We start from the raw sequence: 24573 nt of genomic DNA on the forward strand, positions 1-24573 counted from the left end.
GTGAGCCTCCATACATCAAATTGCCCAAATTTTGGTCCCCTCAATTACGATGTGAAGAGGTATTACTGTAAATAAGGTGGCATTTCAGTGACCCTTCAGTCTTACCACAGTCAACGCAATCCAGCTGTTGGCCACTGTTGTGTTTCTCCGCTTCCGCGTGCGCCGCAAGTTCCCCCTCCGTGAGAAAGGCCGCATCGCAGTCAGGACACAAGAAGTGCGCTGTCCGTATGTGTGCCGAGAGGTCCTTGCCTTTGCCAAACACCGTGCCGCACGCCTAGCAAGGGAATTGCGACACTTCCTCTTCCGGGTGCGCAGTCTTGCGGTGCATGAGCAGGTAGTCGCTGCGGCAGAAGCGCTTGAGGCACGTGGGGCACTGGTACGGCTTCTCTGCGTTGTGTGTCTTGCGGTGGAGAGACAGCTTGTCCTTGCGGTTGAACGCACGACCACAGATCTAGGAGGGAGACAACAATGAACAATAGGTGGTAACCATGCGAAATAAAATACAGCACACTCCTGATTACAGTGAGTCCTCGTTTAACGTCAATTACCGTTCCTGAAAAATGTGACGATAAATGAAATGACGTTAATCGAAACATAATATCCCATAAGAAACAATGTTAAAAGTGAATATCGGCTCCTAGACCTCACAATTCCTACGCAAAATAATTTTAGCGTATCACATCTAGGGCATTTTTTACGATGGGAATGCCAAACTATGGCATAAATACGAGTTCCTGTCTTCATCTACGACAATAGCAGCAGTGACGTAAATCCTTCTCCATTTTCGCATCTTCCCGCATTTGCTTTTCGGCTTCGCTATGGTGGCCGCCCGGGCGAGTGTCGCCTGGGCATTATCATCACTGAAACATCGTCGCAGTTACAGGAACCAAAATTGTTGTGAACACGGCGAAAAAAGTGACGACAAAAACTCCCGAGTTCTACAAAGAAAATTCCTTGAAACAACTTTTTAGGTTCCTGAAAACCATTATGTCAAGTAAAACCTTGCGCACCTACCTAAGAATGCATTTTGAAGAAAATTTGCTAAAACCGTCATCGCAATTAACAATAAACACACCGTTTTATACTTTGTAAAGACTGACTGTATTACCGCCCACAAAACGAACAACCTGCAACCTTTTTTCTCGTGCAAAATTTAAAAGACTCGATGTTATCCTGAAGCGAAGGTGCGATAAATGAATAACGATCTCAAAATTTTCGTGACGTTATCGCAAAATGACGTTAAACGCGGTGACGTAGAATGAGGTCTCACTGTATATGGGCTAATGATGGGGAGAGATGGCACGAATACCATATATGTATATGTCTGAATATTTTCGCCCCTTTTTTCCAAAAATGCCCGTGGTAAAATTAAAGGGGAGGGGGACTATATTCAAATGCATTTTTTCAACTTTTCCTGAAACTGAAACCCCAAAATTAGGTGGGGGGAATATATTCGGAGGGGGACTATATTCGGAGAAATACGGAAATCAGAAAACATCAATCCAAACTTTTGCTTAAACTTCTTCTAATTTTCATTATTTACATAAAACAAACAATATACTACTACTTATGCAGTTATTCTGTTATTTTAGAGTGCTCCCCGGACTCAATGAGAATTTTCTTTGCCAGTTTTTGAATTTTTTTAGCGATGATAACATGGTTGTAGTCGTATGATTAATGCTCCACGTAAGGCCTGGTTTCAAAAAACCCCTCATCGGTGTCTGCGTGATCACGGATACAGTAAAGTGGTTTGCAGGAATGCCTCAAAACCACTGTTCGACGTCGGAAACTACACTGTCAGGCACCACGCCACGTAGTCGCGTCTGGCACTAGTTGCCGGGGTTGCAACTGCTGCGGGACGTGTATCCGTGATCAAGGACCACGGTCGCGCACTGCAAAGCTTGGAAAACAGAGATATGGTACTCCACTAAATGCAGCTAGTGCGCGATCACTTCCATTCTATGAAGGGGATTCTAACAGAAATAATAAGCCTGGTGTATCTTCGCATTAATGCAGTAATGCCAATGAGTTTGCATCCGATTTCTTAAAATAAAGATCGCAGAAAAAATTGAGTGGGAGTGAAGATCATGCATACGGATAATGTGCAACACGGATACACTGCAGCCGGATAATCAGGAGTCTGATGTATAAGGGAATGTTTGTCCGCGAGCGGTGTGCATTGTTTTGCTAAAGCTCTAGTCGAGTTTAAGTAAATGAAAGATCGTAGCACTTTTCCGCAAGAATTTTTAATGCGTACAACGTGTTTCAGCTCACTGAGCCATCATCTGGTACAAGACACTTCAGAACATGTGAAAATCCCTTTTATACCCTTGAGAAAGGAGGGGGTAGGAGAGGATTTGACATCTTTGAGGATGGGGGATGGGAATAGGCGTACAGAGCAGAGACAGTGGGAAAAGATACAACTACGGGATGTGGAGAACCCACGTTGGAGGGAGGGTTCTAGTCATAACTGTAAAATGACGACACGTGGGGAAGAACCATAGCAAAACGGGAGGAGGGGGTGTTGAGAAGAGTGAAAAAAGGGACGGTTTAGGGTAAAAAGAGGCCGCGTGTCTTTTGAAATTGAGAGGAGTAAGTAGCGATGCAGGAAAAGAGGCGGGGGTGAGGAGTCCCTTTGGGTTAGCTGAGAAGGAGAGAAAGTTAGCGGGGGTACAAGGGAGGAAATTGCAAGCAAAAGAAAATGGTCAAACACAATACGGAGAGAGGGTGGGCGAACGGGAAACACCCCGTGGATGTTGGGGTCACTTAAGGCGTGAGTGAAGAAAGAATTCCACCATTTGTTTTTGGGGAAGGGTATCTTTAGGAGAGGGGCATGGGTGAAAAACACTTGCTCATTCACGAGCGTATTCAAATCACTTTGTACAATTTCGAATTGCTCAAAAACATCCAGTCTTGTGCCCTTACTTTCTAAATGTAGAATTTCAGGTTTAAAATTACAACAATGCAAAGTCTGTAGAAGGAGTTTGGCGAGAAGTGACGTTTCATCCCCATTTTTCTAGCACCTTCTATGTTCTTTCATTCTGGTAATGAAACTTCCGCCTCTTTGACCGATGTAACACATGTTGCATGAATCACAATTAACCTTGTAAATGCCAGATTGAGTGAGCCGAAACGCAATGTATGCATTAAAAATTCTTGTGGAAAAGTGCTACGATCTTTTATTAACTTAAATATGTCTAACTTCCATTAATCACAAGAATACTAAGGTTATGCGGTTTTGTAAAGCATCACGAGCGAGAAATGTGAGAGTCAAGATAAAGGTGGGTGGTGAAAAACTTGAGCAGGTTGAGCAGATTGGCAGCACATTAGAGGAAAACGGATACAGTAGTAAGGGTATTAGGAAGAGAATTGCACTAGCAAAGGAGGCGTTCATGAACAGAAAGCAGCTTCTGACAGGATCGTTGTGTAAGAGTTTAAAGAAGAGGTTAGTGAAGAGTTTGATTTGGAGTGTAGCTCTCTACGGTGCGGAAACGTGGACACTGAGGAGAGAAGACGAGAGAAGATTGGAGGCGTTCGAGATGTGGGTATGGAGAAGAATGGAGAGGGTGAAATGGACGGAGAGGAAAAGGAACGACAAAGTGCTGGATATGGTTGGCGAGGAGAGACAGCTTTTAGATGAGATACGCAGGAGACAGAAGGTTTGGATGGAGTTAGTGCTTAGCAATGAGGGGATGTTGAAAATGGTGTTGGAGGGTAGAATGTTGGGGAAACGAGGGAGGGGAAGGAAAAGAATAGGATTTTTAGGTAGATTGAAAGAGAGAAGGCCTTACTGTGAGTTAAAGAAGGCAGTGCTGGAAGGAAAGGGAGGCTCCCAGATCACTTCTTGCGTACTCCATGGAAACCTACCTTAATCGGTAGAATACTATAATTATAATGTCTAACTTCCACCACTTGAAGCCTGAATCTGTTGAACTCTTGTCGAGTGTCTGGGCGTGAGAAGAGCTGCTCCCGGGAGGTGACCAAAGGCACCTTTTTCGACCACCGCTACCTCCTACAGCCAAGGTAGAGCAATCCTCCATCCCTGTTCCTAACCTCGTCTTTTCCCCACATCCTTTAATTGGTTTCCTCGCGACCAAAGTTCAGAGAGGTGATTTTTATTCTAAATCGACAGTTTCTTTTGTTATTTAATTGATTGATACTTGTGTTCAACCGTGCCTTTTTATTTTTTCTTGTGCTTTACACTCCTCCGCACACCCCCGGCCCTCAAAGTACGTTTCCACTTCCAATGCTTTGCCTGCCGGAGATTCAGTAATAAACACCATTAGTAATTTCGGCGTTCCCACTCCAAGTAAATTATAAAATTCACAGTTTTTTCCAGGTTTTCAGGGTCTTAACGCCATCAAATTCACAGTCTTATGACAGGTCAATTTAGTAAGAAAAATTGATCACGTAACAATCACTGGATGCAGGGTAACTAAAAAATTTATCAAACGCAAAAGACACAGCGAATGCAAACATAGCTGTGAGAGCTACAGTAGACGGTCATTATTACGAAGTTTGTGAGAGCGAAAAACCGCTATTAACAATGTTCGTATAACCGTTTATTTTTTAGGAATAGGGTAGTTTCCTTCATCAAAGAAAACGAAAGGTATTGATTACGATTCGTCACCCACCATTAGTGTATTCATAATATACAAATTATTTGGTTTTTTGAAATTCCAGTTTAGATGAATGGCAATGGTCAATTTTATCCTTATTTGAAAAAAGCCAGATTGGCGCCCATGCGATGCCACTCCACGTGACGTCACAGGGACCTAGTTTCTATACGAGTAGATAGGAGTTTTACATCGTCTGAGATTACCAATGCATGCATGAGGCACAGAGCTCAGGGAAACATCTCTTAATAATCACACATTACAAATACCTAAGTTCGGAAAGTTCTTTCGTTTGATAGGGGAATAATAATCCTTATTTAAGCCAAACGCTACTAGCTAGCAGGGTACTCTGCTACCTGCTAGCATCCTGCATCGTATCAGCGCTCAAAACCTCGCCCAAAGGTCACCTCACTGCAGCAGCGGGAACCAGAACGACGTCACACAGTGTTTTCCCAGCATTCATACTTAGCCGTCACTTTTTTCTCGCTTGAAATTTTTCACTTTCCATTTAACCGCGAAATTAGATATCGTCATTAAAAAATCTAAAAGCGTGAAATATGTGCTCCAGGAGTAATAATCTTTCGATTTAGGCAAAAAGAAGGAAACCACGCTTTTGTTAAAAAAAAACCATACCAAATATACATGATTAAATTACGCACAAATACATAAAAACAAGAGAATTCGTCTCGGTTTCTCAATAGAAGAATGCAATGGCATTAGGGTGGTCCTTATTTTTTTTGATTTTTCGAATTTCTTTCGGGACGCCCCCTCATTTTATGTTAACTGGTATGTGAAAACATTTCGACTGTAAAATATTATTGCAATTGGATGACAGGAGAAAGTGCTGCATCGCACTCAAAGTTGAGAAGTTTTGGTATTTTCGGCTGTTTTTCCGATAGGAATGGCGATACGAAGGTGATGGTATTTTTCAACTGTTTTTCTACAGTAACTAATGATACACTGGACATTTGGAATGCTGCTCCTAAAATATATTCCAATTGTGACCAGTGGTTCTCGAGATACGGTCACAAGAGTGAGCACGCCCCACCCCAGGAAAACATCTTTGGTGGCACGCGGGTTGCATATGCTCTACATTTGTTGATCATTCTCACTCATAGTAAAACCATAAAATTCTTTAGATAAACTATAAAATTCGTCAATATAACCTTTAATGCTATATTTATCACTGTTTATTGCCAAAACGGGCTATTATTTGGACTTAATGAATTACTCTCCATAGGTTTTGAATTATTTAAACCAGAGGAACATTAGTGTCTGACGACTTCCCAATCCTCGCGTCGAAGACACTTTTTAAAACCAGCTTTATATATGTTCAATGTTAAACACTGATGCATGCATGTTTGTTTAAACACATAAATATAATGGTTTAAAAGACAGTACTGCCTTTAATTTCCGAAGGATATGAAAAAATGGTGCCTATCACTGAAACCTCTCTATAGTGAACCTCCATGCATCAAATAGCCGAAATTTTGCTCCCCTCCATTACGATGTGAAGAGGTTTTACTGTATTTATGTGAATTTTAATTACCGTTATAATTTTTCATTCCATTACTGAGTGTGCCGGTTGCTGGCAAATATCTATTAAAATACAACGAAATGGTTGATTGTTGGCATTTTCAGATGCAATTGCATTAGTGAGTCAATAGCTCTTTATCAAGTGAAATAGGTATAAACTGATGTTCCTTCTAACTTAGGGATTCTTGGATGGTTTTTTTAAGAATACCAAAAAAAGAAGAAGAGGTTTTACTGTATCATTAGTAATTTTGGTTGAATCTGGCATCAGCTATCCAGAGTTAAAATTTCGTAGCACTATTTTAATCCATTCTGAATTGACCATGGACACAGTACAGTAGAATCCTGATTTAAGGTTTTTCAGGGGGGACAAAATTTAAAACACTAAATGCGGAAAAACACTAAATGAGGACCTGCCATTTTTTTCAGGTTTTAGGGTCTTTAATGATTGGAATGGCTTTTTATGAATAAAAAATATTATTTTAAGTAACTAAAAGGTGCTGAATGCAGCAAAAAATTCATTGATTAAATGTTCTCTGCCCTATGAAGGTTGGATAATACTTTTCAGGAATCAGCTAAAAAAATGGGTAGTTAAAATAAGTAATGAGAAGATGACAATTGTTTTAATGAAATATTTTAAAAAAATTATAATATTGATCAACTTAAAAGCATTCCCACATGGAATATTATTATTGAAATTAGTGATTCCATTTTTACGTATATTTCAGAGGCCTCAAAGAAATTTTAAAATTTTTTCTGTGAAAGTGGCATGTAGGTGACTAAAGCATTTCTAATATAATAAAAAAGGTGTAAGCAGGTACTCGAAAAATCGTCATTGCATTAATAAAGATGAGTGAACTAAAGAGACAGCAGAAGATCGCTAATTATGAATTATAAACTACTGAATATCTAGAAAAAGGGAGGTTTTCTGGAATTATACCGACTTAATGTTTTCTGTTGCCTCGGCGAAACGAGGGATTTATGAGCCTTTAAAAAGCCTCCCGTGCGCACATTTTGGATTTTGAGGTCATCCAAAAAAGGAGAATCTTTTTTCCAGTATGCGTACAAGTCGATGGTGATTCAACTAAATCAGGGTTCCCACTCTACCTGAATAATGAAATTCACGGGTTTTTCCAGGTTTTCACGGTCTCAATTTCGCTAAATTCACGGTCCGTTAATAAGCCAACAATAAGAAAATCACTGGCCATATATCAACAGAAAATTAACGTACGCGACAAACGCCGTGAATGTTAACGCCGCAATGAAAAGTGATATCTGTTATGTCGTGATCTATCGTTTGCTAAATTCAGGGCCGACTAAAGGACCAGCCCAACCGCGCTCTTGCCTGGACGCCGAATACCCTTCTTCCGTCCGGACACCCGAGGTCCTTTTTTTATTCCTCGCCGAGAGATTGTTTTTTGCGCACGTTGTTATTACTGCGCAGTAGCCGAATTTCCCCCACCCCAATCTTTCTCTATTTAACGGAAAATATTTTATTTAAATCTTTTCTAGAATATAGTAAATTGATTCTTTCTTATTTAACGGAAAATATTTATAGAACATAATAAATCGAAAAACAATTTCATACTCCGTATTAGCACAAATCTACGACGAACACGATTATAAAACAACCCTCCTTTTTTGGAACTCCACTAGGAGAAAATTTTTTTTCCTAATAACGATAAGATTATAAAATGAATGCGGAAAAACGATCAATGCTTTATTTTTTGCTAGGTTGCCTATGTCCCAGGAAATGCAGGATTTTGGCGAGTAATTAAGATATTCATTAAAGGTTTCAAACAATATTTTAGATAATAACAGGAATAGTAGTACTTTATCAAGACACATAGGTCATATTGTTGATTCGACCCATATCTCTTTCAAAATTCTGAAGGAAAACACCACCTCACTAAAAAAATGTTTGCTCTCCACTCGGCATTTACACTGCTTTTATGGATTTCAGTCTGATGTAAAAATTCTTATCCATCAAACACCATTTCCAGTACACGTTTTCACGAAAGCAATGTGCATGTTGTGCCTAAAACAACCGCATTCGCCGGCACAGTGACTGGTTGTGAGATGGATGACGAAGGCCAAAAATAGTCTGTTACTTGAATTGTTCCCGTCTAATGAATATATTTTTAATATAATTGAGGTAGTGTGTAACGCATGAACAATGTTGCGTTAATCGTCAGTGGCACGCCCACCTGGATCTTCGCCTTCATATCTCTACTTGTTTTCTCCAGGTAGCTCACTCTACCGCCACCCCTACCATCATGTGCTAGCGGACAACCCAAGGCGCTCTGCAATATTCACGCGTATCTATCCCGGATTCTTTTCTTCATGTTCAATTATTTTCAGTCCATCTCTTAAAGTTCTCAATAGTGCAACAAGTGATTACCAAATTGAAGATGAAGATGAAGCTGTTGCGAATGTTTCTATAATTATTTACTTTGTAGCCAAGGAGGCCTTGCTGATTTGTTCATGCTTTAAGCAATAAGTCATGGGCTAAGATTGTAAGGGGCATGGCATAAAAAGCTCTAATAAATTGATTCGATAATCGTAGAGATCGTCTCCATACCCATCTCCACAAATCAGACTATCAAAACAATTAAAAAATTAGGAGGCACTTTTCACTTTAGCATTCTTCTATTGACGTACTTACTAATATTACTTCTATCCAGTGGCGGATCCAGGATAAGGACCAGGGGGGGCTAAGTGGGGTTAAAAATTCCAGCAGTAGTGGGGGTCGGAAAAAATTACCATTCTATCCTGCGTAAATTGGATACCCAAGGGGGGGTATTGCCCCCCCCCCTTGGGTATATATATGTATCCAATTTATCCCCCTCCTAGATCCCCCCGATACATCAGCCACTGCTTCTATCGTATTGGTTATAATTAATTGAAAACAATACAGGTAGGGCATCTATACCGTAAGATAGCACTGGGGCATCTATCCCGAGGCGAGGTGGGGCGTCTCTCCTTTCAGTACGGTGGAGTTGCCCTTACAGCCAGCGGGCCAACACATGGTCTAAGATGACTTGTCACTGCTTTTGGGCATTTGATAAACATGCTGCAGCAAGTTTTCACCCGTTAATTTAAAGTATTCAAACATTTTAACTGATGCCGACCAGAATCATTATGCTCTACCTTATAACAGAGCGGAAAATTCGGAGTCTCACTTCAAATTATGTTCTAAAGTAGCGTAAAAAAACGAATCACCACGAAACTTTAGAGGCTTGATATTAGTTGTCAAATTAATTAACGGACACCACCAGCAGAGCAATCTGATGGTTTGTTTTTAAACTACCATGATCTGGGCCTCTCTCCCGGTGGGGAATCTCACCCGGACTTACCTTAAGCTCTTTTTATCGCAAAGTTTTCATCAAATTGAAAATATTGCAAATAATAGACGAGATAAAATTTTTATTGACCGAATAAACAGAAATATGTATATGCTTGATATTGCAATACATCTCTCCAATAACAACGTCAGAACAATAGTGGGAAGTTATAATAATATCTCTTAAGTGAAAATGAATTGCTGTTCGTTAGTCTCACTCAAGACATGTAACATGTTTTTTCCCAGACCGCACGTCACTGGTAGTGTAACAAGAATTGCACGTCACTGGTTAAGGGTTAAACAAGTTATTCGTATTCATGCTTGTAGTTTCAGGTGAAATAAGGCACGTTCAAGAATTTTGTTTCACAACATTTATTTTAGAAGTATCTTGAGACCATGAGATTCTCTTGGTGTCTTTGAAAGAATTTTAGGTATAGTTCTGGTAAATACATGTTTTTGCATCACATCCGAATCTATAATAATAATGGCAATCCTGAATTAATGCCAAAACTAAAATTTCTTTTCACCGACAAGAAAGACATTGTTCATCGTATTAAGGCTACTGATACAAAGATGTTCATTTTAAAAATTCTGTAATCAAGTCTAATAACCTACCAAACGCAAAAAATAGATATTACACATATGAAAGAGTGCATAAAATAATGTTACAGGCCATCCATGTGTAGGGATGATATGATTTCATAATAAGAACTCTCTCTGACCGATTACATAAGATAGAACCATTTTTTCCGTCCACCAACTTCATTAATACCAATCAGATTAATTATCACAATAAATACGAGGCAGTGAGTTCAAGTAAATATATTACTCCCATGCAATTTCAACAAGTACTCACTTTATACTCAACATGGCGGCCGGTCAAGTAAACATTGAATGTCACGCTTGTAAAAACCATTTAAAGGATTGTGAAAAAGCCCTTCCTTGTGAAAATTGCAAGCAATTTTATCATTATAAGTGTACGGGCCTGAAAGAAATTGCTTTGAGAGCTCTGGAGGAAATTTCCGGATTATTCTGGAAATGTCTTTCATGTCGCGTTATAGAAGGAAACCGACTTAGCAAGATGGCGTGCGACATCGAATTATTAAAAGAAGAGATTAACAATCTAAAGGATAACCCTAAGTTTCACGCGGGGAATGAAAATCGTGTGAAAAAGTTAAGTTTTGCTAAAGTGGCAAATCACGTAACAGAGGCCTCACATGACGTAGCTAAGCCGGCAAAACATCGTCAAAGAGATGGAAAAGAGGCTGAGTTTGGAGCAAACACTGTTTCTGACTCAAAACCTTCGGCAAAAAAGGAAAAAACGACCCATGTTGATCAAACCAGCTGCGGAATAGTGCGCCTAAACCATGAACAATCACGAAGAGAATCAGACGACGACGGCTATACCCGAGTGCAACACAGAAGAAAGAAACGAAACTTCTTTGGTATTGGAAAAGGTGCGACTGAAAACAACGGTGCAGGTCTCCGAGCTGCGAAAATGATAACGTACGTATATGTGGGCCGCTTGGCCAGCGATTCCACTGAAGATGAAGTGGTAAAATATGTAAAAAATAAGTTTGACGTCACGTGTGATTCTTGTGAAAAAATAGAAGGTAAAAGTGTACATGGTGCATTCAAACTCGGCGTTGAATACAGTGATTTTAAACAGGTGATTAATCCGCTTCACTGGCCTTCTGGCGTGATTATCAACAAATTTACAAGACCAAGACAACAGTCGACTGACATGAGAGTCGAACCTAAGGGTAAGTCTTCCTGACTAGCTTTCTGTGACTCAAATCAGCAAAAGACGCACTCAGGGTTTAAATTACTGGTTTTAAACATTCAGTGCCTGAGTAACAAAATAGCAGAGCTTGAAGCACTAGCAGAGGCAGAGAAACCAGAATTTATATGTTTAAGTGAACATTGGATGAGAGATATAATTATATCAATACCAGGCTATGTGATTGGTGACTTTTATTGTCGGAAAGATCATCGTAATGGAGGTGTGGTTATTTTTGTAAAAAGTACATTAGTTTTTTCTAATATGTCGCATTTGGTGCATAATCTAAATGCTGAACTTATATTTGAATGTGCAGCAGTGAGGTACACTGTAGCAAGTAATGATTTTATTGTATTATCTGTATATAGATCCCCTGTTAGTAGCTTTAATAGTTTCCTAGAAATTTTAGATAATCTGTTGTACACCTTGACAAGTCAATTGTCAAGACCAAATGTTATATTGGCAGGATACTTCAACTGTAACCTTTTTAAGGACGGACAAGATAAAAGAAGATTTTTGCAAATTTTACAGTCCTATCAAATGAAACCACTGGTAAATACTCCAACAAGGATTACTAATGGCACAGGGACACTACTGGATAACGTTTTCACTGATTACAATGAATCTAATGTTAATACTTCAGTATTTGACCCAGCAATATCTGATCATTCAGCTATTGTATCCATCTTTCATATACATGAGGAGCATCCTCAATCAAAAACCCTAAATCAATGTAGGTTCTTTAATGAGCATAATATGAATTATTTTTGTGTATTGTTGAATCAAGAAGATTGGAAAGACATATATGGTGGAAGACCTCTGAATGTTAACTTTGATGAATATCTTTGTAGATTTAAGTATTACTTCAACTTAGCTTTTCCGCTGCAGTCCGTGGAACACAGGAGTGTCAGCACAAAAAAATGGGTTACAAAAGAAGTTCAAAACTTATCCAGAGTTCTAAAACAAACATTTTTGCAAATACGGTACTCAAATGATGATGGGTTGCGACAGAAGTACTCTCAACTTAGGAAAGAATATAAGATATTTATAAGAAAAGCAAAAAGGGAGTATAATGACCAAAGGTTTAGGAATGCCTCTAATTATTCTAAAGTAGCCTGGGACATCATAAAAAGTAATGTCAATGCCAACCCAACAGTTCTGCCAGATCAAGTTACAAATGAACAAGGGGAAATTACTACAAACCCCATTGAAATCTCCAATGCCCTAAACCACTCATTCTTGCATCTTCCTAAGAGGGTGATTACCACCCAAAGTGGAGCTACTCTCGAAAACCATAAAATAAGTAGCTCATTGTATCTTAAGCCTTGCTCAGAAAGAGAGTTGTCTCTCTATATAGCCAAGATAGGAAAGAAAAAGTCTGCTGACATTGAGGGAATAACGGGAAAAGTAATTAAAGACTGTGAGTCCCTCATACGAAGACCCTTACTCTCGTTAGTCAACCAGTCCTTGTCAGAAGGTGTATATCCTGATTCCTTGAAGGTATCCAAGGTGGTCCCAGTGTATAAGAACAAAGACAATAGAAATAATCTGCAAAACTACAGGCCAGTATCTATAGTGCCACAATTTGGTAAATTATTTGAGTATGTATTCTGTAAAAGGCTCATTGACTATCTTGATAAGCAAAACATAATATCACTCCATCAATATGGCTTTCAGCAGGGAAAATCGACAGAATTGGCTCTATTTAATGCAATTGATAATATTACACAGGAAATAAATAGTAAAAATAAGGTAATGGGGATATTTTTTGACATGAGCCGAGCCTTTGATGCTGTGGATCATGACAAATTGCTAAAAAAATGTGAATCAATAGGTATTAGGGGCATTCCTCTAAATTGGCTTAAGACATATCTTCATGGAAGAAAACAGAAAGTAGCATACAGGAAAGATGGGACAGTCTATTTCTCCTCCACGTTAGAAGTCAAAAAGGGTGTACCACAGGGGTCAGTATTGGGTCCTCTTCTCTTTCTAATATTCATCAATGACCTACCTAATAAAATTGTAACCCAAGATAATAAGTGTGTATTATATGCAGATGATGTAACCATCTTATCAAAAAGAAAAAATCTGACCGCGTTAATTGATTCCAGTCAATATATAATAAAATGCATGCAAACCTGGTGTGATGTCAATGAACTAAGGCTAAATGATGATAAAACCCAAGTGATATTGTTTTCTGCTGGGCACAGCCCAAAGGACAATGATCTACTGCAATGTAAAAATAATTATCTTAATGATATGGAATGTGTAAAGTTTCTAGGAATTTATGTGGATAGAAATATGAAGTGGGATGCACATATAGAGCACCTATGTAAAAAACTGAATACAGTGTTTTATCTTATATCTGTATTAAAGCATAGTGTAAGCCAGTATGTTCTGAAAACCCTTTACTATGGATTATTCTACTCAAGAATTTCATATGGAATTATAATATGGGGATCTTCGCCCCAGAAGAAATTTGTGAGAAGTATGTGCAAACTAAAGTGTCGAGCTCATTGTCGCCCTTTTTTTAAAAGCCTTAAATTACTCACTGTACCTTGCGTATATATATATCAGAGTGTCATATATGTAAAAAGGTATAAAGGTTGTTTTACTATGAATAATAGGATACATTCCTATGAAACCAGGAGATGCAATGACGTTCATGTCAAACAATCGAACCTAGCTCTGGTATCTAGAGGGCCTGAGCTCATGTGTACAAAATTGTATAATAACCTACCTGTATATATTAAAAGTATAGAAAATATTGATGTTTTTAAAAAGAGTGTCTTAGCTTACTTAATAGAGAAGTGTTTTTATAGTATAAAAGAATATCTTCAATCTGAAATGTAACATTTTCTTATGTGAATTTGTTAATTTTGACGTGCCCTATATACTTGTTTTATGATTGTATCATGACATATAGTATCCTTTGGGCAAATAAATATTATTATTATTATTATTATTACTTAAGTAACAAATCAGATGGGTCAAATCCCAGTGAAAACTTTAATAAATACATAGTTTTTAAATAGTTTTGGAGTTGTAATATTTCCATCAAAACTTGAGCACCGTCTAAATATTCACTTATTCTTACAATTACCATTTAAAAATGCATGAATACAACCAAAATGTCAACAAATTAGTTGTTCGAGCAAAATTTGAGTTAAAAAAATATTTGTCAGGGCGATCTTAAATTATGGAAATTTAAATATATCTTTTGAATAAAAAAAATAACACCTGGACCGATTTCGACCGATTGGATAATAAAGGCTGGATCGATTTCGTTAATTTTGGTTTTCATAAATTAGTGCAAGCTCAGGTAGGGTTAAAAGTGTAAAATTATTACTCCATAGGGCCCATGAGGCCCTGGAATGGGCCGAGAATCATTTCTATGAGAAACTCACTTAAAGTTCGTTATCAATGCCTGCAGATCTTTTTACTTTTGAATATTTAAATTAGAGATATTTGCTATAGGTATATAGGGGAAAGATATTTAATTTGAAAAAAATAATTATAATATTGGATTTGATTTTCTCTTTTCACGTTATTTACTCCGAGTTTTGAAAAAACAGTCATTAACACAGCGGAATTGAGTCAAGAGTTTTTTGGTTTACAATCCCCTTAACGACCATCAGTTTACGTAGTTTGATTCTCTTTTTAAGTTTATTCACAGAACAAATCGTTAGATTTAGTTGTTAAAATGCTCTTATATCATAATTTCTTAATAAATTTAGTGGGTGAAATATTTTAAACTTACTTTAAACTATTTTCGTTAGTATACTTATTATACATATTTTAAGTTTATATAATCATTTGCATACGTAGTCTAACATAGTCACACTATTAACTGCTGACTGCACGAGAACTTCCTATTCTTTAATGTTTTACAATGCCAAGGAGATGGCGACCAAACTTACGTTGCATCGTTGAGTTCAATCAAATGTGAGACGAGCTAACCGCACTGATGAGCAGAGAGAGACAGATAATAATAAATAGCCGTGCTGCTGTGGCAGAATTTCGTTATAGAACAACTGGAAATGAAGCGGATAAGCTAAGAATGCTACGAGTTAGTGAACAACAAACACAGCGACAGCGAGCACGACACAATGCAAAATTAGTGAAGAAGTAGTGCTTCTGCGATCCTAGAACGAGTATCATTCAACTACTATCGGTTCGAGGAATATTGTGCCGAAAATTCAGTAGCAGTAGGAGGAAGGAAATTCATTTTTCAGTATTGCGAGGCGTAATTGCCGTTGACAGCAGATGAGGATTTCATCAAACTCTGCCGTAGGATAAGTGAAGATCCCTCATTTGAGCCAAAGTTGGTAAGTGAATAATGATAATTTGTGTGCTGCCATCCTGATTCAAACAATGTATGATTTTTTTAATGAAACAACAATTAAGGTTTTGTAAGAAAGTTTCAAAATCGATGTAAATCTGGAGCTCGCCAGACACTCGGTGTTTGGAATTCAAAGTGCTATAAAAATACTCAAGTACAACATAATTTTGAAGTGCGTATGGATTATTGTCCAATGAAATATTTAACAATTATGGTATGATTGGACTTTTGCTATTTCATATGCACTTCTGCACACATACTACATGTGCGTACTAACCATGACAATTGTGTTAATTTTTTTGGTGAATTTTTCTTCTGGCTATAAACATGATTTTTGTTATTCTTTTATAAGCTGTTAACTCTTAATTGATCTGATCTTTTTTATCTCTAGATGCAATGTTTGGTAGCAGTTGGTAGAAGAAATGAATGAACACTTCTACAAAATATGTTGCGTCGTCTTAGACGACTATGTAGCAGAGCTGTATTCCCTTACGGGCAAACTTCAGAAGAATTCGGTTAAGAAATCATTTTATAGCACTTCAGTGTGTCCTGTTATTTTTCGTGAGTGCATCCAATAAGATATTCTAAGATTATTATAATAATTGATTATTGAAATGAACTTTTAACGTACTGCATTAAGTATGTTTTTTTTATAATTTCATAGGTGTATGCAGAAGGGTCTACCCTGATGCATCAGATGTGGTGCTGAAAGGGTGTCTGAGTAATTGGCTCAACCTGGCTAAAGTCAGGAAAATAAGAATGTAAGTAGTCGCTTCTCATTTCCCTGCCACATTAATTCGATCATCCCAGACATTTTCTTCATATTTTCCATTCCCTCTTACAATAGGTATACACTATAATGTTCCATGGAAGTTGAATCATTTACTGCCATTATGAGAATGTGGGGGCCCAGCCGGCACAAACCATCAAATTTCTTTTTGGCAGCTGGATGTCATCCAGATGCAAAGAGTATGAGTGCATCCTTTTATACAGATGCCATCCATATGCCGGTCCACCGCCGAGGGGATGAACCGCCGCACTTAGAGAGATGCCGTGAGGATGAGGATGCACGAAAGTGCTGCCATCTAACGGCGGAAAATTGAACTCGGTCATACTAGTATTCCTATATTGCTTGTCTGGTTCTCTTTATCTCGTGATTGTTTTACACTACTCGGGATAAATCAGAGCACGTTTTATTTCATGAATATAACTTTAATGACTCAGCATAAAACAAGAGGCAGGCGAACACAGGAATACAGGCGTACACAAGACAACATATGAGAACTTCAGTACAACATTGCTATCCATCGGAGTCCAAAACAAACGCAAGAGTTCAAATCCAGGAAAGTAGAGGCCAATGAGTGCGCGAGGGTCGATACCGGGAGATTAGACAAAATTGCTGCAATGGTCAGAATAAAAAAATATCACTATAAAACACGCCCAACACAACACTCAATCTACGAGGTACAACATCGCTATCCATCGCAGTACAAAACAAACGCAGATTTCAAATCCAGGAGAGTACAGGCCTATGAGTGAGCGAGGGTCGACACCGGGAGATTAGTCAAAATTGCTGCAATGGTCAGAATTAAAAAAATATCACTATAAAACATACCCAACACAACACTCTATCTACGAGGCTCCAACACGTCGAGATAGGGATAGATGGCTACAAGACGACAAGTCCATACCTACTGCTGTAGTCATTGGTAGTTCCGTATGTCCGTGAAAATCTTGAATACAATGAATAATTATAATAATAATAGTTCTTGAAATTTTATAATAATTAATGCGAGGACTTGCAGATATTTTTAAGTATTAAACCACATCATGAAAAATATGGCATTCATAGGCGCAACTAGCAAAGGATGGCAGAAGGATATTTGGTACCTAGCGCATTCTGTCACGCATTGCATCCACTTCACATATAGATGCGGTATGGGCTGTGCCGGCTGGGTACAATATGGACATCTTATTTATTGAATCTGATTGCTTATTCTTTTTGGAATATTAGTTAATAATTTCTCAATTTACCTCCCTGATTTAAGCAAATGATACATGATATATCATTTCACATGGAGTAATTACTATTTTCTCTTCAGGGATTGGCAGGATAAACAGACCGAGGATCAGGCTGATGAAGACGATAATTTTGCTTAATAAGTTCACCAGTAACGATCTATAAGTATGTAACCATGTTAGTTCCATGCCCAGCCTTGTACTCCCATAACTTAACAAGAATTCAAAAGAATGAAGTTTTAATTTTAAATCCTCAAAGCCAATCAGCATACTTTTGAATGTTTTGATAAAATTCGAGCAATATGTTTTTACCTTTTGAAGATTTCTGTAATTTAGTTATTACCATGTGTGGCCTAGGGGGTCATAAATTTTTTAAAGTGTTTCTGTCTTAGATGTTTCCTATTCAGTTTGTAAGTATTTCACTCACTTCATTAATAATGATTAACTATCGATGACTAGATATCTATCTTTGGTATGTCCACCGCTGCCTCAACATGTACATAAATAATGAGAAAAATAAACTCTTCAGCATTTATTTGTTGCCCATTTTATTGTATAATTTTAGCACCCAAATTCTGTGCATGTGAAATGACTAACAATTGATAGAGTGGAAAATCTTCAATTTTGTTGTTGTAAATTGATCATTATTTAGGAGAGCATTTTATTTAGCAGAAATGTTAAGGCAGTTTTCCCTCAGCAAGTGTCACTACAGAAATGCTAGGTGTGGAACTAGTTTTTCTAGTATGTAGCAGGTGTGACACTACACATTTTCAGCAGGTGTGATGTGACAAGTTTGCCGCAGGTTTGATGCGACAAGTTTGCTGCAAGTTTGAAAAAGCGTAACTAGGAGGTTTGATTCAAGCTTGCCGCGAGCTTGCAGGCTTGTCATGACAAGTTTGCTGCAGGTTTGATGCGACAAGTTTGCTGCAAGTTTGAAAAAGCGTAACTAGGAGGTTTGATTCAAGCTTGCCGCGAGCTTGCAGGCTTGTCATGACAAGTTTGCTGCAGGTTTGATGCGACAAGTTTGCCGCAGGTTTGTTGCGACAAGTTTGCTACAAGTTTGAAAGCGCGTAACTAGGAGGTTTGATTCAAGCTTGCAGCAAGCTTGCAGGCTTGTCCTCACAAGCTTGGTTAGTGATAGGTGTGGGTTTATGATCGAGATTCGCTACATACATCGAGATCCAAAATTCCATTAGTCGACGTTCATTTCTTTCAGAAGTTGGTCCTCAAAAAAATTTTTCTGGAATTTCTTAGTTTGAAAAAATTGGAAACGAAATCCGCAATGTACTTAGTGTTCCCCAAAATTTAGTACTTGACGTCATTTCCTTCACTTCTGCATTTATGAGATATAGTTACGCGTAGCTTTCTATCGCAATAACATAATTTATGCAACTAGCGCATATGCCTTTCGATTTTGATTTTCTAGTACATGTTCCATTACGAAGGCCTCGCTTTAAAAACTCTTCAGTGAGCATTTTAGAAAAAACATGGAAGTGGGATTGGTGGATCTTAAAATTGTCATACTTCACACATTAGAATAATCAAAAAAAGGTGAAATAATTTACGTTTTCGTATAACCAAACCGGCAATTTCGCCCAATTAAGCAGCAGCTACGTAACACTTCAGTAGCCTAGGCCTCATCTCCACCAATACAACCTTCATTTTTGAAGACCAGGCGTGGGTAATCCACGGCCCGTACATATCCCTTAACGGCATTTCGAAATGGCCCGCAAAACGATTAAAAGCAATTAATTTTACCTTATAGATAGTGCTCAGTAAGAGTATGGATTCCTTAAAAAAGTAAACTAATATTTTACAAACAAAAGTGACCTGAGAAGGCTGTTAATTGCACCCCATATTGCCATACCAACTTAAGATAAGAGCCTGTGCGTTGAGTATGTACGTGCGAGTTTTTTTTCCGACCCCTACTTTCTATGAAAAGATGTAAAACTTGCTGGGCATGAAATGCCACGGGGCCGCCATAATCTTGCACACAGCGTAATAATCACTATGCTCACTACAAGTAATTTCTAATTTGTATGTAATAAATATAAATTAAAATAACCTTCGACCATCTACCTTCACGGAGTTCAGAAAACTACAAATAGTACATATGCTAGTTAATGAAATATGAATAGTGCGGTTCCCTGCTCTAGACATAGGAATATAAAAATTGAATCGACTGAAAAACAGGAATACTCAAATGCCATAAGTAAGTTTTTGTGAGCAAATTATTAAGTTTTATTTTAACACTGGAACGACGGCAGGGGTTATTTGACCCATTTTCAGAATTCAAATTTATTTTCCTCTTATTAAAATATTTTTTTTAATTTTGAAACTTTTTGACTTTGTTCATTTTGGTCTATATTTTGATAAATTAGTGAAAATTCAACAATAATGTTTTGTTTTAAATTTTTATGACGTGTTATGCCTAGAAGGACGGCTGGGGGTCATTTGACCCACAACTAGTTTTCGCGCTATTTTCTTGCCCGTGGGTACTTGAGTGCCATGTATATCATAAAATCAGCAAGAGGCTAGTGTGGTAGATGATTTGCTTTATTTTGAATCTGGAAGTACCCGGTTCAATGCCAGTTTCGTCCCAAGGGCTCCTATCTGTATTCGAAAACCTAGGTATAGCGACTTGTTGTGCACAATCTTTCGATATTTTTTGGGCAGCAAAGGGGGAAAAAAACCTTTTCAATCCTTGATTTGCGTAAATTCATGTAATTATGATATTTTAATTTTGTTTTATTTATTGTTCAATTATATTACCCACACCGGAAAATCGTCACGTATCCCAAGAATTGTTTTCCGTCGTCCAAGATTCAGAGCTCTTAGAGACATTATTTTAAATATCGACTCATCAGGTTTACGAATAACTTTCATTTTTCTGGTCTGACGGCACTGTCACTTGACCTGGCCCCTTTGCCGTGTGTCCAGCATTTGTGCCGCCTGACCCCGTCGGGGTTTGGGGCGGGTTGACTGCACACTGCTTCCTGGGGAAAAATCCTGTCTCTTTTTCAGAGAGCGGAGGAATTGGGTGGACTGTAAAACTCTACTGTAAATCCTACCCTTGCAATCCGCACGTAGGTCGGAGAAGAAGAATTACTGCAAGTTCCTGGAAGATACGAATCAGGATATGGTTGGCGGTTGAGTCCCTGCCTTTCGAACGGCAATTAGCGTTATTTCTGAAAATGTTGTCCTTTTGTATGAATTTCTAATGCTCTCCAGCTCTCTATAGCTCCAATAAAACTAGAGAAGATTCTACCATAATGCGCTTTCGTTTGCAGATTTTTTTGCATTCATATCAATAAGGAGTTGAGGAAGAAAGTAAGAAGTCGAGAAATATATCAAGAGAAGAGAATCGTCGCGATTCAAATAGCTGTAGGGAATATTGAAGATCAGTCTGGAAGTGAATCGTAAACATCAGCTCAAGGACATTAAGACCAATCCATCAATATCTGCGTGTGATGGAAGCGACGAAGTCCAAGATAGTGAATCCGATGGCGACTTTGGCGTGATAGCAAATGCTTAGCTCTATCCAACAAAATGCAGCTGTCCTTTTATGAGGTAATTTCCAAATAAACCAGACAAATTTGGAATCGAGTACTGGGTTTTGACAGATGTGAAATGAAAATACAGCCCAAATGAAATTCCACATTGTGGCAAAGATGATGATATGCCATCAAATCAAGCTTTGGGGAAATAAATAGTTACTAAAGTGACCGTAAAATACAAGAATGCAGGAATAAATGTAACTTGTAACAATTATTTTCCATCCATCCAGCTGGCAGGAAGTCATAAAAAAATGGAATACTTCTCTTGCATGGACGATCTGAAAAAATCAGGCGTGACGCACAAATATCCATGACCCCTAAAATAGCCATGTAATCCATTCAACGTGAGTGTTCAAAAATACCTTAGGCCATACTCTTACGTAGAATCAGGCAAAATAGAACAATAATGTACTTTCACTCAGCAGCATGATCTCAGGCGACACCATTTCCGAAACGAATAAAAGAATACCAGAGACCATCCTATTTCATAATAAAAACAAAGCGGGAGTAGACATGATGGATAACATGTATCAATTTATTTACATGTCTCCAAATCCAACAGCCATATCTCCACGGGCACAAAAAAGAAAAAGGTGCCAAATACCGTCAAATTGAATCATTGCACCAATTTCCTTTCCATTTTCCAAATTCCTTTTCATGTGCAAATGGCTGGTGTCTTAACACCCCCTGCCACACGCTTTTAAGTGGCTTGCAGGTTAGTGAGTAGATTAAGATGTAGATGAATAAATCTTCCAATGAACGCATTCAGCGCAAAAAAATATTTTGTGGAAACAGCGCTGAAAAAATACTGCCTGTCTGAGCTTTACAACAAAGTAATAAGTTTTAAAAATTTTAATGTAAATTTTGTAAACCCAGTACCCCTATTGTTTGAACATGTAGCACAACTTTTGTATTGAGTGTATGTATTTTCATTATTTGATTTGCAATCAACTACATACTACGTACGGTTTAATTCATGATTCTTTAAAATAATTGTTATTAACTTTTGACGATGGAAATAATATTTAATAATGTTATATAGTGTTTTTAATGAACTTATTCAACAATTATTACGATTAAACTGAATATTGGTTGAAAATTAGGCGTTTTATTCCTAAATACATTTTAGGGGTCAAATAACCCCTAGCCGTCCTCCTACGTAGCGCGAAACTCCCGTCCTCCTAGTGTTCATATGAAAGTGGCAAACTCTTGCCTATTCATTTGCTATTGCGCACGGCATAGTTTTCTTCAAACAAGGACTATGCATAAGATTGCACTAATAGCGATAATAAATAAGTGTGAGTGACCAATGTGTGTACCGCATGAAATGACCTGTAGTAGCATTAAAATCGAAAATGGCATAAAAATAACTCCAATGTTCGCCAAAAACTAATTCTTTAAAATTCGTAATTTTATCTTATTTACCCGCAAAACTCATTAAACTGCTAATTTACTCTACTCATCTAAATTTTCCATCGATTTAAAATTACTGCCATAAAATATACACGTTACCACAAAAATATACGCAAATAAAAGTGGAATAAAAAAGTTGACTCTTGAGTGCGACTCATAATTAAGTACCCCTGTGTGAACGGAAGGGCCATTGTTGAGTATAAATAGCAGAAATGAGTTTTTAAATGTATACTGAAGTGCCGTTTGTAGACGAGGCAGTTGTAGTAAAGCAGGGAAAGAGTTGTAAGAAGCAGTTGAAAGCACGGTCTTTAGCGAGCGCGCCATGTGCAAAATGTTGAGCAAAAGGTATTTAAAGTGAAGCCCTGGTGTTGTAGTGAACGCTTATAGAAAAACAAGGAAGAAAACCTGGTGAAATAACGGCAATAATAACCATAGGGGTGAATGGATTCTATCTGCGTGAAATTCCATGGTAGCCATTTGCAGCGCTTTTTCTTTTTTTTCATTGACTGAAATCTTTTAACATGGCAGTGGACATCTACGAAAGGAAATAGCCATGAATATTATAAAACAAAGTGAATATATTGTGAGAAAAGGGTAGCCTGTAGCATTCGGTCTCGATTCCTTAAGGAATTCATTTATTTTTCGGAGATACCTCTTCTTGCATTTTGATTATAAAATGTAATTTCCTACGTAATTTATATGAACTTTTAAATACGGCTTGCCTTAATGAGAGTTTCCATAGCATCTGACAATCAATATTAGCTCATTTCCAGTTTCAGGACCACACCACGCGACGAAAGAAGCGATAATTGGTCTAAGATACAAGAGGCTTTATTTCATTCGTTGGTTTAATCCATTTTGATGGAAATGTAGTACCTCCTCAATCCTGTTGAACCACACCGAATTTGATACCAATGGGTGGACAAAAATAGTTTGCCTAGATTATTTAAGGTAAAAAAATTCACCAAGGGAAAGGACTGGTGTCAATTTTATCAAAATTTGAATTCAAATTTTTACATCTAACACTAATCTAAATTTTATAAAGCATGCCATTTAATGAAGGATTGACCGTAGAACAAGAAATAGAAACTAAATGATTATGACTTTTCTTATGATTTAAATTTGCAAAACATTACTTTACCTGTAACTATGTCGGTCGGCACTGCAGTAGTAGAGATAAATGAAGCGGAATCCCAGGTAGAAAATAGCAGCCACAGAGAACCACAATGGATAGAGGGCCATGGCAATCGAGAGTGCAATGAACCTGCAACCTATGGATACGGAAGAAAACCACAGGTTAATGCAGGAAGAGAAAGTTAAAATTCTGAAAATGTGATTTACATTTATTGCTCAACAATATAATTACTCTTGTTTGCCATAAGAAAAAAGTAGAGGATGAAAGGTAGTCCTTGCACAAGGTCCGACAGACGACAATGCGTGCGGATTATTACGAAACAACATATCCAGAGCACATTCCGAGGTAACCTCGTTCCCCGTTGGAAACACGCGCAACGATGAAAAACATGAAAATGCCTTTCCGCATGCCGCTCAATAAAGAAATGCGTAATTGATGTGTGATATGCAACACCACCAACCACTTCCAACGCAAGTTTGACAAGTGTGGTGTGAGTACTTCGCAACGTGACTAGACTTGCACAACAACTCAGAAGCAATGGGACCCCTTTTCGGGAAGGTTGGCAGTTTTATTAGTGATTAGATGACCCGGTGAACTAAGTATTACCTTCTTCTATCTATCTATATGCAATCAATTAAGACTAGTTAAACTATTTCAGATACAAACACAAAATTGAATTTTACCAGATACTAATATGATATATTACCTTGTAAGTGGGCATGGAATGCTGCTCCCTTCTTTCATTACTTTCTTATTATTGCTTTTATTACTTTCTTGATACTCATAATTTTTCCCACATTCCCAACGGCAGCGACATCCTTGTGGAAACAGTTGA

At 37.9% G+C, this 24573-nt stretch overlaps 1 protein-coding gene across 1 annotated transcript; it reads right to left on the reverse strand.

The window, feature by feature from the left end:
• Positions 1-119: 119 nt before the first annotated feature.
• Positions 120-24573, reverse strand: LOC124169675. The gene is made up of 3 exons (XM_046548343.1): positions 24445-24573; positions 23745-23874; positions 120-451 (listed from the first exon to the last, which is right to left on the reverse strand). The coding sequence occupies exons 1-3, from the start codon at positions 24457-24459 to the stop codon at positions 201-203; spliced, it is 396 nt and encodes a 131-aa protein (XP_046404299.1). The 5' UTR covers positions 24460-24573; the 3' UTR covers positions 120-200.

This window comes from Ischnura elegans, chromosome 12 (genome assembly GCF_921293095.1).
Source record: "Ischnura elegans chromosome 12, ioIscEleg1.1, whole genome shotgun sequence".
Classification (NCBI taxonomy): domain Eukaryota; kingdom Metazoa; phylum Arthropoda; class Insecta; order Odonata; family Coenagrionidae; genus Ischnura; species Ischnura elegans.